General features: G+C 37.0%; 1 protein-coding gene across 3 annotated transcripts in view; it reads right to left on the reverse strand.

Annotated features, from left to right (window-relative positions):
• Window positions 1–1,377: 1,377 nt before the first annotated feature.
• The window catches only part of LOC127848830 (mothers against decapentaplegic homolog 4-like), a 38,437-nt gene continuing 22,000 nt past the window's right edge, over window positions 1,378–17,814 (reverse strand). For all 3 annotated transcript variants that reach the window (XM_052381484.1, XM_052381482.1, XM_052381483.1), the window contains 5 exons: window positions 15,087–15,270; window positions 12,984–13,152; window positions 8,619–8,757; window positions 8,149–8,279; window positions 1,378–7,737 (listed from right to left, as the gene is read on the reverse strand). In XM_052381484.1, coding sequence (XP_052237444.1) covers window positions 7,642–7,737; window positions 8,149–8,279; window positions 8,619–8,757; window positions 12,984–13,152; window positions 15,087–15,270 — 719 coding nt within the window. In that variant the 3' untranslated portion in view covers window positions 1,378–7,641. The remainder of the gene's footprint in view (window positions 7,738–8,148; window positions 8,280–8,618; window positions 8,758–12,983; window positions 13,153–15,086; window positions 15,271–17,814) is intronic.

Here is a 17,814-nt window from a genome sequence, read left to right on the forward strand (position 1 = left end):
TGAAGGTGCTATGAGAAACTGTAACAAAAGTGTGACGGAAAAATATATTATTAGCCTTGGTGACCTTTACCACAGTGACCTCAAACTTCATCAAAAGGTAGAGGTCCATGCAAGGTACCTACATGCCAAATATTAAAGAGATCGGTAAAGTATTGAAGGTGCTATGAGAAACTGTAACAAAAGTGTGACGGAAAAATATATTATTAGCTTCGGTGACCTTGACCCCAGTGACCTCAAACCTCATCAAAAGGTAGAGGTCCATGAAAGGTACCTACATGCCAAATATGAAAGATTTCAGTAAAGTATTGAAGGTGCTATGAGAAACTGACGGAAGTAAGGAAGGACAAACTGGAAACGATATTATGCTCCCCGAAAATTTTCGGGGTGCATAAAAACGCAATTTTTCAATGATTCAAGGGCCGTAACTCACACTGTGTCTGGGTCAATTTGGCTGATTATTGAACTTGACCTAGATCTTATGACAGTACACATTTTCATGAAGTGTGGCAAAGATCCTATGACATTTGCTCGAGTTATTGTGCAGAAACGAGAAAAAACGTAATTTTCAATGATTAAAGGGCTGTAACTCGGGGAGTGTCTGGGTCAATATGGCTGATTATCGATCTTGGTCTAGATGTTATTGCCTTACACATTTTCATGAAGTTTGGTGAAGATCTGATGACAATTGCTCGAGTTATTGAGCGGAAACGAGAACAAAAAAATACGATGATTCAAGGGCCGTTACTCAAGTGTCTAGGTAAATTTGGCCGATTATCAAACTTGACCTAGATGTTATTGCCTTACACATTTTCATGAGGTTTGGTGAAGATCTGATGACAATTGCTAGAGTTATTTAGCAGAACCTAATCCGGACAGACTAACAGAGTAACGGACGGTGCGATTTTCATATGCCCCCAGAACCTATGTTCTGGGGGCATATTAAAGACCTGGTCATTACACCAATTCCAGTCAGTCAAGTTTCCGCTCTCACTATCAACAGTCTGACATTCTGAGCCCACAGACACGTCACATTAAGTGCCCATAGTCAGTCCACAGACACGTCACATTAAGTGCCCATAGTCAGTCCACAGACACGTCACATTAAGGGCCCATAGTCAGTCCACAGACACGTCACAGTAAGTGCCCATAGTCAGTCCACAGACATGTCACAGTAAGTGCCCATAGTCCACAGACACGTCACAGTAAGTGCCCAGTCAGTCCACAGACCCGTCACAGTAAATGCCCATAGTCAGTCAGTATTGACTTCATCTCCACTGTCCACAGTCAGTGTGTCTAGTTGACAAACCTCTCGGTCTGTAAGTCAATGTTTTTGTGTCTATATAAGAAGTTGGATTTAGGAATTAAAACCAAACAAGATGTGTGGCATGGATTTATTTTAAAGAGCATACATTATTTTATCATGTACAAAATATCAATACACTTACATTCAAAGGCAGGGAAAATAAAACATTCTGTTTAGCAAGCTTACGATTTATACACACCTGGGAACAAACACACAGAAGCAAAAGTCTATTCTATCTTAAATAATCTGTTGTGAACTCCATAGTTATCGAAATAAACAGATAGAAAAAGTCGGCAGTTATCAAAATAAGCAGTTAAAAAAGCCAACAGGGTAAAAGTTGTATACGAGTATGTACTTTCTTTTTTTTAAGATTAATGTTACCAACCTGCCTAAGTGATACAGATTCTGAGCTTAGCACAATTCAACATAATCAATCGCTTATTCTGATTCACTGGGTAATAGGATTTGGACATCAATAAACTCTGTATTAAGCATTTGTATAACTGACTTAAATTACATAATATAATACATGTATATTTAATATTTGAAAACTTAAAAAAAACTTATCCAAAACTAACAATGTGATGCAAAACAAGCAACACGACACTAATCAAATAAAACAGTTAAACAACACATCTATATACTATGCAAACACAAACGACCAACAATATTCAATATGATTCCTATTGATTAACCGGTTTCGTATGATATTGGGGGATGATATAAGATGGGAAAAGAGTGTTGCTTTAACACTGAAGGTGATTGCGTATACTAGATAATATTAGTGTTGAATACTTAGCCATAGAAAATGTTATTGAAAACTAAAATTTTCTAAAATACTTTCATAAATAGGATAACAATGTCATAGACAACTGCCTTTTCCATCAATATCGTTAACCCCAATATTTTAATTATACAGCACTTTATTTTTGCAAAATTAGAAGTATTGACAGCAAATATTCAAACAAGAGCACCGCATAACGGGTGCCACGCTCGGCTGCGAAAGCTTGTCAGAACTTTTGTTTTTTAGAGGTCACAGTGACCTTGACCTAGTGACCCAACAAGAGATGTGTTTGTCAGAAACACAATGCCCCCTACTGCGCCACTTTGAAATACAAATTTCTATTTATCATTTGGCAGGTAAAGACATCATCTCCCTTTAAAGCTTTGTTACTTCCCTTGGATTTTGTGGGGGGGGGGAGGACTGTAGAAAGTCAAAAATGACCAAGTCAGACATCACTGACAACCAAGGCCTGTGGTTTATCAAAGAGATCATAGCCAGAGTTCATCATGTATGTATGGACATAAGTCCACTGGTATTTAATGAAAACTAGCCTTCATGAAATTAGAACAGGTAAGAAATGATAATTATATCAAGAGATGTGTTCTTCAGAAACACAATGCCCCCTATTGCACCGCTTTGAAATAAAATTGCTATTTATCATTTGGCAGGTATAGAAATAATCTCCCTTTAAAGCTTATTACTTCCCTTCAATTTTGTCCAATCCAACTGGGAGAGGGGGAGTCTCACAGTCATTTATGACCATGTCAGACATCACTGACAACCAAGGCCTGTGGTTTAAAAGAGATCATAGCCAGAGTTCATCATGTATCTATGGACATAAGTCCACAGGTATGTAATGAACATCAAAGAAATTATAATTATATCATTAAAAAAAAACTTTGACAAATCAATCATTTGAGTTATAAATAATCAAAATAATAAATCTGTACAGTAACTGTGAAAAGAACTTCAATTCTTGGTAAGGAAATATATAATATGAGATTTTATAATTATATAAATTACTTCCCTTGAAAATAATTTTCTCTAACAAATCTCTTTTTTAGTAGCAGATAATTAAAGGTCACTACCGTGACTGTGATTGACTACTCGAAATGTGCAGCTCCATGAGATACACATGCATGCCAAATATATAAAGTGGCTATGTTCAATATTGAATAATTATTTCCCTTTTTAAAGCTTATTACTTCCCTTAAATTGGTAATTTTTACCGTAGACCGTAAAGGATGACCTTGACCTTTTACCACAATGTGTTTGTCAGAAACACAATGCCGCCTACTGCGCCGCTTTGATTTATTTAACAAAAATATATATGTGGGCAGGTCAGATAACTATGTCCATTTAAAGCTTATTACTTCCCTTGACTTTGTTTTTTCGACCCTAGACCTTGAAGGATGATGTTCACCTTGCAATTTTACCACTCAAAATGTGCAGCTCCATGAGATACACATGCATGCCAAATATCAAAGTGCTATCTTCAATATTTAAAAAGTTATGGCCAATATTAAGGTTTTAGCACGACGCCTACGTTGGACGGCAGACGACGAGCTGGCTATGACAATAGCTGAAGTTTTCTCTGAAAACAGCCTCGCTAATAAAAAGACTTCTATCCATATTTGGATGGAAATAAAGTACAAAATATTTTTCATACAAAATTGTTTCTTATCCCAGATTAAAACAGCTTACATATTGAGAACAATTGCAAAATAAATCATTTCTTGTTTCGGAAACCAAATCTTTCTCTTATTCAAATTCAAAAATTTGCAAATTATGAAATGTTTGTATTGACACAATTAACAGTTACCATAAAACAAATCGTCCTTCTATTTCAACAAAAATAACTTTTGTAAACAGTTTCTTTAAACAAAGAAAACCACAAATCAGCCTCATTTGATAAAACTATTTGTTGCTCAGCAACCAAAATCCTACAAGCACCTATCATGTAAAACAGTTTGAGATCAAGTTATAATGTGACGAAAACACACATTTTCTTCTAGAACATCAACATTATTTTTGTTTCAAGACAGGAGTTTTCTTAAGGAAATGACAATCAAATGTTTGATACAGAATATTTTAACAATAATTCACACCCAGAATCTCAGAACATAAAATTATTTTCTTACATAAAACATTTCAAAACAAAACTTTTTCACACATAACAACTGAAAATAATTGTTAAATTATTGATTACAATGTTATTTACAATTTATTTGATAATTACAGTGCAATTAAAGAATTGCTTACTCATGAATTTTAATCTGTTACATAACAACAATTTCAGTTAAATAATTTACAGTATAAAAGTCTTATAAAGATGCAACCCTTGCAGAAAAAAATCACACTTTGGCTTTCAAAAACATAGCAAATGTTTTATAAATAGCACAACATCCTTACAATACATTCCGTTTTTTTTATTGAATAACATGAAACTATTTTCAAAAAAATGTTACAATTATTGAGTAAATGTGGTGTTAATGTATTAACATAAATCTGTCCTGTTAGCCTCCAAAGACAAAATTTGCTATAAAATAGCAAAAACCAGTTGCCCATATTTTTTATTTATCTTACATATTGTTCAAGCGTAGCACTTTAGTAATAAATTGTTCCATTGAAGCAACATGTGCTTATAATTTTATATATGCTGATAAATCATTTTGGCAACTATCCATGAGTCAAGAGGCAGAACTGTTAATCATCCTTCTTTGTACTTATGCTGAGAGGGGATTGTGGCTTAAAACATGAATTTAAAGCCAGAAGAGCTTATCAGCATTCTTTGTTTCCATGATGTCAGGGCATTTAGACCGTTAAAGGACAGTGATATATGGAAGACTGACTCATCACACAAGTACAATACAATTTTTTTTATAGAAAGAATTTTTCTCTAAATATTCATTGACCTTTGTATAATACACAACACTGTGCACTACATGTATATAGATACTTCCATTGGTGATGATGGTGGATACTCATGACCATGTCATCACTCAACAGGATCATGAAAATAATGATGCTGCTAGTGATGATGATAATGATGATGATGATGATGATGACACTGGAAGAAAAAATGTCTTACATTGTCATAATGAATCATAATGTATATATCAAAATGTATAATAATGTATAATTATCATAATCACACAAAAAAACAGTGAAAAAAACATTAATGTTAAAATCAATGCAAAAAAAAACAACCTGACAAACATTTATCTTTGAACATGTTTTATGAAGGTGAAAAGCATAATAACAATGACAATGATTATGATGATAATATTGATAATGTCAATAGTGATAAAAATGATGATGATGATAACAAAATGATTTTGATAATGATGACAATTACAAAGATGATGATAGTAAAAATGATGATGATAATAATGAAATTTACAATTCTCTTACACATTCTTTTATCATGATTATATCATTATTGTTTTACTTAAAATTCAATAAACTTGAAAATAGTGCATATATCAACTACAACATAGTGGACACACACAGAAATTTGTTGTACAAAATGCGGAAACGTTTAATTTTTTTACTAAAAACATGTTTTATACAAATGACACAGAAATAAATCAATAACAAACAAACAATTATTTAGCTATTAATCTGTATTATTAACATTAGAGTTTGCAACCGAAAAGTCCCAAGTATAATATGTATATTTAATTTTAAAAAGTTGTAACACACAAATTTGAGATTTATCTATTTTATTTGAATTTTTTCTATATTTATGTGAGTATTTATTATTTGCATTATATTCATGTGTTAAAAAAACAAACAATAAATAATGAATATAATAATCTCCCCATTAGTGCAAAAAGGTACCATATGCCTATTTATTCCAATGTCATTTGGTACCTTTTTGCACCAATGGGCTGATATTTACTCGAAGTAAATATGTATGTGTACAACTTTGAGTCCCAAAAATTTACATTGGTTAAAACCCAACTACAGAATTTTGAAATAATGACAGCTGGTTTGTAAAATGCTGAACTCTCAGGTGTAACTAAATTTTCTGTATGATACTAACTTCTGAAATTAATGCTGAAAACTTATCACCCCAGTGGTTTGATTAAGTTGAAAGTATGCAGATCAGGAAAGATAACCAGAATATTGGCATGCATGGCTAGAAAAATTATAGAAAAATTATTGTCAGATCAGGAAAGATCACCAGAATATTGGCATGCATGGCTAGAAAAATTATAGAAAAATTATTGTTAACTATCTTCTTGTTTTTTTTGTTCCCATTTTACAAGTCTCTTGTGCAAGTAAATGAACTGGATTTCCACACACACACTGCTGATCAAGCTTTACAACTTATGCAACATGTACGAGTACATCACATGCAATATGCAACATGTACGAGTACACAACATGCAATGTTTAATGTAGGCCAAAGAACTTTCATAAATGCAGATTCAAAATGCATATTTTGTAAAAAGCATAATGTTAATAGTTTGTTTTTAATTTAGTCTCAGTAGGTTAATGTAGTTGTAAATAAACTATTAATGTTGACGGAAATTCAGCTTTTGGTACAACATAGATTTTTATAAAATTATCATCATAGAAATTAGTGTACATATTACCTTAAAACACGAGTTATTCAAATTAATCAAAAGGCAGTTCCAAAAAAATCAACTAACAATTCTATTTAATCAAGCAAAAATACAAATGCAATTTTAACTGGAATTCAGTATGGTTCACATTTAAACAAAGTGTCAAAATCGTTTCACATAACAATTTCCCTTTGTAGTTGAATCCCAGTGGCAGTTTAAACATTTTAAGAGTGAATATTACATTATAAATGTTTTTAGAGTCAATCCTAGATTTTAAATATTTTTAGAGTCAACCCTTTTTTAAAGTGTTTTAGAGACAACCTTACATGTACAAATTTTTAGAGTCAACACTAAATCTTACATCATTTTTGAGTAAAATCAACATTTTACATATTTTAAGAGCCAACTCATAAGTTGTACATGTTTTTAGGGTCAACCCTATATTAATAAATTTGAGAGTCAACCCTAAACTAATAAACTTTTTAAAGTCTACTCCATCTTTTTTACAGTTTTCAGAAATCATTTATTATAAGTCCACACTACAGTTAACACTTTTGTAGTCAACCACAGTTAACTCGGTCAACATAATCCCACAACAATATCCTACGTGTAAACCAAGAAAATGACAACTTTTTCCTATTTCAATGTACCATATTTTAGAATAGGAAATAAGCTCATTTTTCCCATTTACCCACTGAAGTTTCCACACGTTCCACGTTTTAGCCAAGAAAGATTCCATACTTTCTGCGCATTAACTGTGAAACTTTACACACATTCCACATTTTACCGTACATAACCTCACTGGCCCCCTGTTAACCACAGATATAACCACTTATATCTTTATTTCAAAATTGCCCATGTGTTAAACACGAAAGTGTCCACATCATCTTTTTTTAACTACCGGTACTGCTTATTCCGTATCTTTACCACAAAAGTTTGCACATTTTGCCCCTTTAAAATTGTAAAGCCTTCACATCATTTTAACCGAGGAAGTAACCGCGGTTGAAGCGACTTTCGTTCAAGGGCATAGCCTGCAGTACTTCATCCAGGAGCTGTAACGGTCGATGTAACTGCACCTGGAAACAGAGGGTTGAGTGTAATACACAGTACACACAGTGTCCTAATAGTGGTCATTTGAAGTAAGTAATTTAAATAATTTTAAAAATTGCATGATAAATCATTTAAGTTACAGTCCTGACCACCTGTTTTTTGCCTAATTTGACCTTTGACTTCTAAGCATGACCTTGACATTTCAGGACAGGAGACAGGGTGACAAGCCATCTCCTCATTACGTTCATTTGTGATGTTATTTTAAAATTGAATGATAAATATCTACCAACCAGAGTTGTATAAGGCCTAATTCACCCTTTGACCACTACACGTGACTTTGACCTTTGAGGAAGAGTTACACGCCAAACATCTTATGATGGTTCGCATTTGGGAAAGCTATTTTAAAGTCCATCAATATATAGCGGCCATAGAATTACCTCAATCCAACAAGGTGTCTCTTTGATGCTGTGCCTGGGGTAGTCGGGTCCCCAACCTTTCACAAAGCTGAGGCGGAGAATACAGAGTCGTCTAAGATCATCTACACCAATACCTGCCGCAGCACTTAGCCCTGGAACAAATACAGATTTTCTGTCAATTCATTGTGATTCTTCTTTGAATGTGATGTTAGAAAGTACGTTAAATCAAAGCAATTATTTCCATTATGCTTCTTTTGGATGAAGTGATAGTAAAAGGAAGAGAACGTATTGGATTACAAGGAACCACAGTTTGATACTCATTACAAAGAGACTTCTGGTTCTTTCATGAGAGCAGTGTTTAGCACTGCTACATACAAGATAGCATGTCAGACGTGTCCATTTCTGGCAATCGTACCCGTAACCCCAGGATTGGTTGCCCAGTGTTTTACCAATCAACACAAGCACCATGATGCGGCAGTTGTAACACTCACCCACTGCCGGTGCTATCCCTCCCACTGATGCAGGGCCAGGTACTGTTCCTGCTACTGCAGCAGCCTGCGCAGCTGCTGCAGCCTGCGCAGTGGCGGCTTGCTGCTGCATCTGACGATGACACTGACGGATGTCAAACACCTGAAAAAAGATGGATATTTTTTTGTACCTGAGCCATGCTTTGGGAATACATAGCTTATTGCATCTGCGTTAAGTGTCGTCCCAGATAAGCCCACGGTGTCTGCAAAGTGTAATCAGGGATGAAACTGTCCAGCTTTAAGTGGATTTTTTTGCCAAGAAGTACCGGAAATGTCTTTCAAAGTCTCTATAATGCTCAAAATCAACGCAAATTTCGAAAATAATTTCGGAAAATAAAGTTAACACCAAAACAATCAGTGTTCCTTACAGTTAGAGCCACAATTTCAATGCTGGATATGGTATGATTACATAGATTTTTGTAGATACAAAATGCTCGTTTTTATTTATTTGTGACACAATTCCATTTTAATTTCCCGCGAATATAACTATTCATACGCCACCCAAACACTAAAATGATACCAATACAAAACAATAATAAAAACAAGAGGGCCATGATGGCCCTCAATCGCTCACCTGACTAACCTTGCTACATCAACTTAAATTCTATCAGACCCATATACAATCCCAAGCCAGATTTCATCAATTAATACATTCTGACAAAATTTCATTAAGACGTGATGAAAACTGTGACCTCTTTCATCTACACAAGGTTTTACTAGAATTGGCCCGGTGACCTCATTTTTGACCCCAGATGACCCATATATGATCCAAAATCAGATATTATCAAGATGAACATTCTGACCACATTTCATTAAGATCAGATGAAAACTATTACCTCTATTGTCTACACAAGGTTTTTCTATCATTTGACCCAGTGACCTAGTTTTTTTACCACAGATGACCCAAATACAATCCCAACCCAGATTTCATCAAGATAAACATTCTGACCAAATTTCATGATGATTGAATGAAAACTGTGACCTCTATTGTCTACACAAGGTTTTTTCTATTATTTGACCTAGTGACCTAGTTTTTGACCCCAGATGACCCAAATACACTCCCAACCCAGATTTCATCAGGATAAACATTCTGACGAAATTTCATAAAGATTGGATGAAAACTGTGACCTCTATTGTCTTCACAAGGTTTTTCTATTATTTGACCTAGTGACCTTGTTTTTGACCGCATATGACCCACATACAATCCCAACTCAGATTTTATCAATATAAACATTCTGACCAAATTTCATAATGATTGGATGAAAACTGTGACCTCTACTGTCTACACACACAAATTGTTGACGGACGGACGCATGCACGCACAACGGACGCCAGACATCACACAGTCACTTAAGCTCACCATGTCACTTCCTGACAGGTGAGCTACTAAGCATTTTGTATCTACATCTACAAACATCTATTTTACCAGACCACATCTGGCGTTGAAATTTCGGCAATTGCCATTAGGAACAATGATTTTTAATTGTTTAGCTTGATTTTACGAAATATTGTACGAAATTCTGGTAGATTTTGAGTAGTAATATTCCTTTAAACAAGAGGGCCAAGATGGCTCTAGTTCGCTTACCTGAGAGGAGTCGGTTCATTCAATCTTTCCCAAACGTCAACTTTAACCTAGATATTGTCCAGACAAACATCCTGGTCAAGTTTCATCATTATTGAACCAAAATTCTGGCATATGGAGTGATTTTGTTTTTGTAAGATTTGACCTGGTGACCTTTATTATGGTGACCCCTCTTACCAAATATCAAACTTTGCTTACAAAAATAAATTTTATGACCAAGATTCATAAAATCTATAACAAAATTGTGACCTCTAGAGTGTTTACAAGGATTTTGTATAATATAATGAAAATTTGGACAATCTAAAGGCAATAATTATGGCATTAATTATGTGATATATATATAAAACCAAACTTTTCACCAAGTTTCATGATGATTGGGCAAAAAATGTGACTTCAAGAGTGTTCATAAGCTTTTTTTACTATATAAAGATGAGAAAATGGCGCCCCCCCCCCCCCCCCCAGCAGCCATGTTATTCAACTGAGTGGAACCATTTTCAAACTCAACTCACATATAAAGGCAACAAATGTTCTGACCAAATTTCATCAAAATTGGGCCAAAAATGTGACTTTTAGAGTGTTCACATGTTTTCATTATATACATATAGAGAAAAATGCCCCGCCCACAGGCAACCATGTTTTTTCACCGATCTGGACCATTTTAAAACTCATCCGAGATATCAATAAAACCAATGTTTTGACCAAATTTTATGATGATTGGGCTAAAATTGTGACTTCTAGAGTGTTTACAAGGTTTCTCCATAGCCAAATAAGGAAAACTGCCCCCCCCCCCTGGCAGCAATATTATTCAACTGACCAGAACCATTTTCGAACTCAACTCTCATATCAAGGAAACAAATGTTCTGACCAAATTTCATGAAAATTGGGCCAAAAATTTGACTTCTAGTGTTCACATGTTTTCACTATAAACATATAGAGAAAAATGCCCCGCCCACTGGCGGCCATGTTTATCACCGATCTGGACAATTTCCGAACTTGTTCGAGATATCAATAAAACCAATGTTTTGACCAATTTTCATGATGATTGGGCAAAAATTGTGACTTCTAGAGTGTTTACAAGGTTTCTCCATAGCCAAATAAGGAAAACTGCCCCCCCCCCCCCCCCGCTGGCAGCCATGTTATTCAACTGACTGGAACCATTTTCGAACTCAACTCTCATATCAAGGAAACAAATGTTTTGACCAAATTTCATGAAAATTAGGCCAAAAATGTGACTTCTAGAGTGTTCACATGTTTTAACTATATACAAATAGAGAAAAATGCCCCACCCACTGGCGACCATGTTTTTTCACCGATCTGGACCATTTTCGAACTCATCCGAGATATCAATACAAACAATGTTTTGACCAACTTTCATGATGATTGGGCAACAATTGTGACTTCTAGAGTATTTACAAGGTTTCCCCATAGCCAAATAAGGAAAAAATGCCCCCCCACCAGCAGCCATGTTATTCAGCTGACGGGAACCATTATCGAACTCAACTCTCATATCAAGGAAAGAAATGTTCTGACCAAATTACATGAAAATTGGGCAAAAAATTTGACTTCTACAGTGTTCACATGTTTTCACTATATACATAAAAAGAAAAATGCCCTGCCCACTGGTGGCTATGTTTTTTCACCGATCTGGACCATTTTCGAACTGGTCCAAGATATCAATAAAACCAATGTATTGACCAACTTTCATGATGATTGGGCAAAAATTGTGACTTCTAGAGTGTTTACAAGGTTTCTCTATAGCCAAATAAGGAAAACTACCCCGCCCACTGATATCCGTGTTTTTCAATGGACCGGAACCACTTTTGAACTCACCCAACATATCATTAAGACAAACATTTTGACAAAGTTACATGAAGATTGGGCATGAAATGTGACTTCTACAGTGTTTACAAGTTTGTTCTTTTTTTTGACCTAGTGACCTAGTTTTTGACCCGGCACGACCTAGTTTCGAACTCGACCGAGATTTCATTGGGACAAAGCTTCTGACCAAGATTCATGAAGATCGGACAATAAATGTGGCCTCTAGAGTGTTTACGAACAAATATGGACAGACGGACGGACGACGGACAAAGACCGGTCACAAAAGCTCACCTGAGCAATCAGGTGAGCTAACAAAAAAAACATTTAAGCCACAAGTGTTCCACTGCACAGGGACGACACTTTACGCACATGCATAAAGCCCCATTTATTTCTTAGAACGAGGCTTTTTTGTAGAGTGACACATTGATATAGCTTGCAAGTTTGTATTTCTGTTATCCAGGTCCATCTGCCTCTGCAGGTGAGGACCTGTTTTGTCTCCCAGCACTCCAACCTACAAAACTTGCTAGACTCATGAATGTTTGGATGAATTTAGAAACAACATACAATGTCAAGCTGTGTAGTTGCCTCTTAAAAGATATTACAGTTTGAATGAAGTTGATGCTGTTTGGGAAGACCAGAGAAATGAGGAAACCCCACTTGTCTAGTATGGTTACAACAAACCAAACTCAGATGTGCAATGAGAAGTGCATGTACAAAACACTTTGCTATCCCGATAGCTTTTCTGGTTAATATAATTAAAGGATAGCTGTTGAGTAAAAGAATTTCCCATTGATGCTATAACTTTCCAATATTTGGAAATTTTGAAATGTTCACAGTAGAAAGAAAGTCTGATAAATATTAAAGAAACATTTAAGTAATTTGTTTAACTTTCTATTTTTATCAAAAAAAGGGCACAAACTGTTTCCTACCTTGATATAAGCGCTGGGATAAATCTTGTGTACGGCATCGCCCGGTGCCCGCCCAGCCTCCCGGTCCAGATAATACGATTGGACGAACACACTGTGGTCACTGACACACCGTATCCAGACGTCACCCTCACCCCTATAGTCCAATTGGACACCTTTACCGATGTGTAGCCTATGGAAGACAGAGATTTTGTTGATTTTTTAGCCCTTGTACTATTTAAAACCTACCAGAGCCAAGATTGCCTTTGAATCAGTCTTCAACACAGGCATTTTTCAAATCATTACCCCAGTCAGGATTTTTTACCTAGCAATTTTTATAAGCATGAACTTTAAGGAAAAAAAGAGAGCAGAAGTGGGTAACCTGATAGAAACAAGGGCTGTTTGTAAAACATGCATGCCCCCCATATGGGCTGTCAGTTGTAGTGGCAGCCATTGTTTGAATACTTTTTGTGTCACTGTGACCTTGACCTTTGACCTAGTGACCTGAAAATCGATAGGGGTCATCTGCCAGTCATGATCAATGTACCTACGAAGTTTCATGATCCTAGGCCAAATTATTCTTGAGTCATCATCAGGAAACCATTTAACTGTCTTGAGTCACTGTGACCTTGACCTTTGACCTAGTGACCTGAAAATTAAAAGGGGTCATCTGCCAGTCATAACAATGTACCTATGAAATTTCATGATCATAGGCGTAAGCATTCTTGAGTTATCATCCGGAAACCATTTTACTATTTTGAGTCACTGTGACCTTGACCTTGGACCTAGTGACCTGAAAATCAATAGGGGTCATATGCCAGTCATTATCAATGCACCTATGAAGTTTCATGATCCTAGGCCTAAGCATTCTTGAGTTATCATCCGGAAACCATTTCACTGTTTTGAGTTACTGACCTTGACCTTTGACGAGTCGCTGTGACCTTGACCTTTGACCTAGTGACCTGAAAATCAATAGGGGTCATCTGCCAGTCATGATCAATGTACCTATGAAGTTTTATGATCCTAGGCCTAAGCATTCTTGAGTTATCATCCAGAAACCATTTTACTATTTCGAGTCACTGTGACCTTGACCTTTGACCTAGTGACCTGAAAATCAATAGGGGTCATCTGCCAGTCATGTTTAATGTACCTATGCAGTTTCATGTTCTAGGCCTAAGAGTTCTTGAGTTATCATCCGGAAACCATCTGGTGGACGGACCGACGGACGGACCAACCGACTGACATGAGAAAAACAATATACCCCCTCTTCTTCGAAGGGGGGCATAATAAAGATATGAGTTCTGCATATTTTTTTACATTATCTCATTAAGATCAAAAAGTAAAACAAAATGTGTACAAACTAATATGCAATATACAACAGTCTATGACATGCATTTTATGGAAGAAAGTCACGAATACACGTCTGCTTTCTTATAAATGTTTTATTTGGGCAAACGGCAATTTAAATCATAACTCTCTCGTAAGTCGAAATGCAATGGGCCGATTCATTTGGATATCACAACTTACTGCATGATATGTTTTTGAATGCAATTCAATACAAAATATAGCCATTCTCTACTTAAACTTAATATTTGTAAATTTATAAATGAAGAAATACTTTGCTTTTTTTGAATCCCTTATTACTTGCCATAATATTTTATTTGCCACAAGGTCATTGATCATGGAATTTTCTGTTTGCCTAATTATATTTGTATGGCAAATGGCAAGAATGAACTTGATTTTAGCGTTTGCAAATATGTTACCTATGTAAGAGATTTTTTTAACTGTTTAACTATGAAATAAAAATCTATTGGACATCATAATGACAGATAATATTTTGTCTATATCCCCAATAGATGAATACTAATTGTAAAAGCTATTGCAGTAAAAAATAAATAAGTTTCCAATTTAGTACAATTAAAACATAAACAAGGTTAAATGAGCCTGCAAGCTACTCGCAAGATGTTCAAGTTTATGCTACTCGTTGCTCATAGTATTTAAGGGTTGGAAATATAAGGTTTCGAACTGATTTAATATGATTTTCTAGGAGACTTTAAACGGGTCAAAGGGCTTTTCTAAGTGGTAATGGGTTATACCAGTTATTTGGCCATAAAAGCTCCTGGTTACCTGGCGCGCTCACTAGGCTGTGACCGGTGAACATTGGAGAGCTGTCCCAGACAGAACCGGTCGATACTGGAGGGGTCTGTGTACCCGTCAGCAGTCACCGTGCTGCAACTGTAGGGCACTTTGAACGTCTCACCCACCTGCTGATCCAGCTCAAAGTAGGTTAGAGTACACCAGAACTCTGGGGCTGCATAGGAGATGTAAATTTGCAAGTTATGACTTTGAGCCTTATCCTGGGAAGACTGGGCATCATGCATCGTGTCCCCCCAGATTAGCCAGTGCAGTCTACGTAGCCTAGGCAGGGACCACACTTTCTGTGTGCAGTCTACGTAGCCTAGGCAGGGACCACACTTTCCGCATGCAGTCTACGTAGCCTAGGCAGGGACCACACTTTCCGCATGCAGTCTACGTAGCCTAGGCAGGGACCACACTTTCCGCATGCAGTCTATGTAGCCTAGGCAAGGACCACACTTTCCGCATGCAGTCTACGTAGCCTAGGCAGGGACCACACTTTCCGCGTGCAGTCTATGTAGCCTAGGCAGGGACCACACTTTCCGCGTGCAGTCTATGTAGCCTAGGCAGGGACCACACTTTCCGCGTGCAGTCTACGTAGCCTAGGCAGGGACCACACTTTCCGCGTGCAGTCTACGTAGCCTAGGCAGGGACCACACTTTCCGCGTGCAGTCTATGTAGCCTAGGCAGGGACCACACTTTCCGCGTGCAGTCTACGTAGGCTAGGCAAGGACCACACTTTCCGCGTGCAGTCTACGTAGGCTAGGCAGGGACCACACTTTCCGCGTGCAGTCTACGTAGCCTAGGCAGGGACCACACTTTCCGCGTGCAGTCTACGTAGGCTAGGCAGGGACCACACTTTCCGCGTGCAGTCTACGTAGCCTAGGCAGGGACCGCACTTTCCGCGTGCAGTCTACGTAGCCAAGGCAGGGACCACACTTTCCGGATTTGTTATTTTTAGTGTTAAGGCAGTCTCTTCTTAGCAAAAACTTGAAAAGTGTCGTTCCAGATTAGCCTATGTAAACTGCACGGGCTAATCTGGACTTTATGCACATGCAGTAAATCAAGTTCTCCTAGAAAGCAGCTCATTTAGTCTGCTCCAGCCAGGATAGTAAAAGGGTAGGGTGAGCATTTGTTATTAAAAATGTGTTCATAGGACATGAACATCTCCATATTCCGTCTTTTTCTGAAATGCTAGTTACAGGAAAAAAAAGTAAAGAAAAAATATAAAGGTGCTCAAGTTCTTTCTGAGGTATTAAAGTTCACATTTTTATCAATATGTCAAGTTTCAGCCCTCTAGCAGCAAAACAAGTTAGAAAGTGTAACAAGAGGGCCAAGATGGCCCTAGTTCGCTCACCTGAGAGGAGTCAGTTCATTCAATCTTTACCAAATGTCAAACATGACCTAGATATTGTCCAGACAAACATCCTGGTCAAGTTTCATCATTGTTTCATCTGCGAGTCATGATCAATGTACCTATGAAGTCCATGATCCTAAGCGTAAGCATTCTTGAGTTATCACCCGAAAACCATTTTTCTAAGTTGAGTCACCGTGACCTTGACAGCCATTGTGTGAATACGTTTTTTGGCACTGTGACCTTGACCTTTGACCTAGTGACCTGATAATCAATAGGGGTCATCTGCGAGTCATGATCAATATACCTATGAAGTTTCATGATCCTAGGCATAAGTGTTCTTGAGTTATCATCCGGAAACCATTTTACTAATTTGGGTCATCGTGACCTTGACCTTTGACCTAGTGACCTGAAAATCAATAGGGGTCATCTGCGAGTCATGATCAATGTACCTATGAAGTTTCATGATACTTGGCAAAAGCACTCTTGAGTTATCATCCGGAAACCATCTGGTGGACTGACGGACAGACAAGAGCAAAACAATATACCCCCTCTTCTTCGAAAGGGGAATGGGGCATAATGAGAAAACTGCCCCCCTCCCAGCAGCCATGTTATTCAACTGACCGGAACCATTTTTGAACTCAACTCTCATATCAAGGAAACAAATGTTCTGAGCAAATTTCATGAAAATTGGGCCAAAAATGTGACTTCTACTTCATTCACATGTTTTCACTGTATACATATAGAGAAAAATGCCCCGCCCACTGGTGGCCATGTTTTTTCACCGATCTCGACCATTTTCAAACTTGTCCGAGATATCAAAAAAACCAATGTTTTGACCAACTTTCATGATGATTGGGCAAAAATTGTGACTTCTAGAGTGTTTACAAGGTTTCTCTATAGCCAAATAGGGAAAACTGCCACTATATACATATAGAGAAAAATGCCCCGCCCACTGGCGGCCATGTTTTTTCACCGATCTCGACCATTTCGAACTCGTCCGAGACATTAATTGAACCAATGTTTTGACCAACTTTCATGATGATTGGGAAAAAATTGTGACTTCTAGAGTGTTTACAAGGTTTCTCTATAGCCAAATAAGGAAAACTGCCCCGCCCACTGGCGGCCATGTTTTTCAACGGATCAGAACCACTTTTGAACTCAACCAAGATATCATTAAGACAAACATTTTGACAAAGTTACATGAAGATTGGGCATGAAATGTGACTTCTACAGTGTTTACAAGGTTTTTCTTTTTTTTGACCTAGTGACCTAGTTTTTGACCCGGCACAACACAATTTCGAACTCGGCCGAGATTTCATTGGGACAAAGCTTCTGACCAAGTTTCATGAAGATGGGACAAGA

Source organism: Dreissena polymorpha, chromosome 10 (genome assembly GCF_020536995.1).
Source record: "Dreissena polymorpha isolate Duluth1 chromosome 10, UMN_Dpol_1.0, whole genome shotgun sequence".
Taxonomy (NCBI): domain Eukaryota; kingdom Metazoa; phylum Mollusca; class Bivalvia; order Myida; family Dreissenidae; genus Dreissena; species Dreissena polymorpha.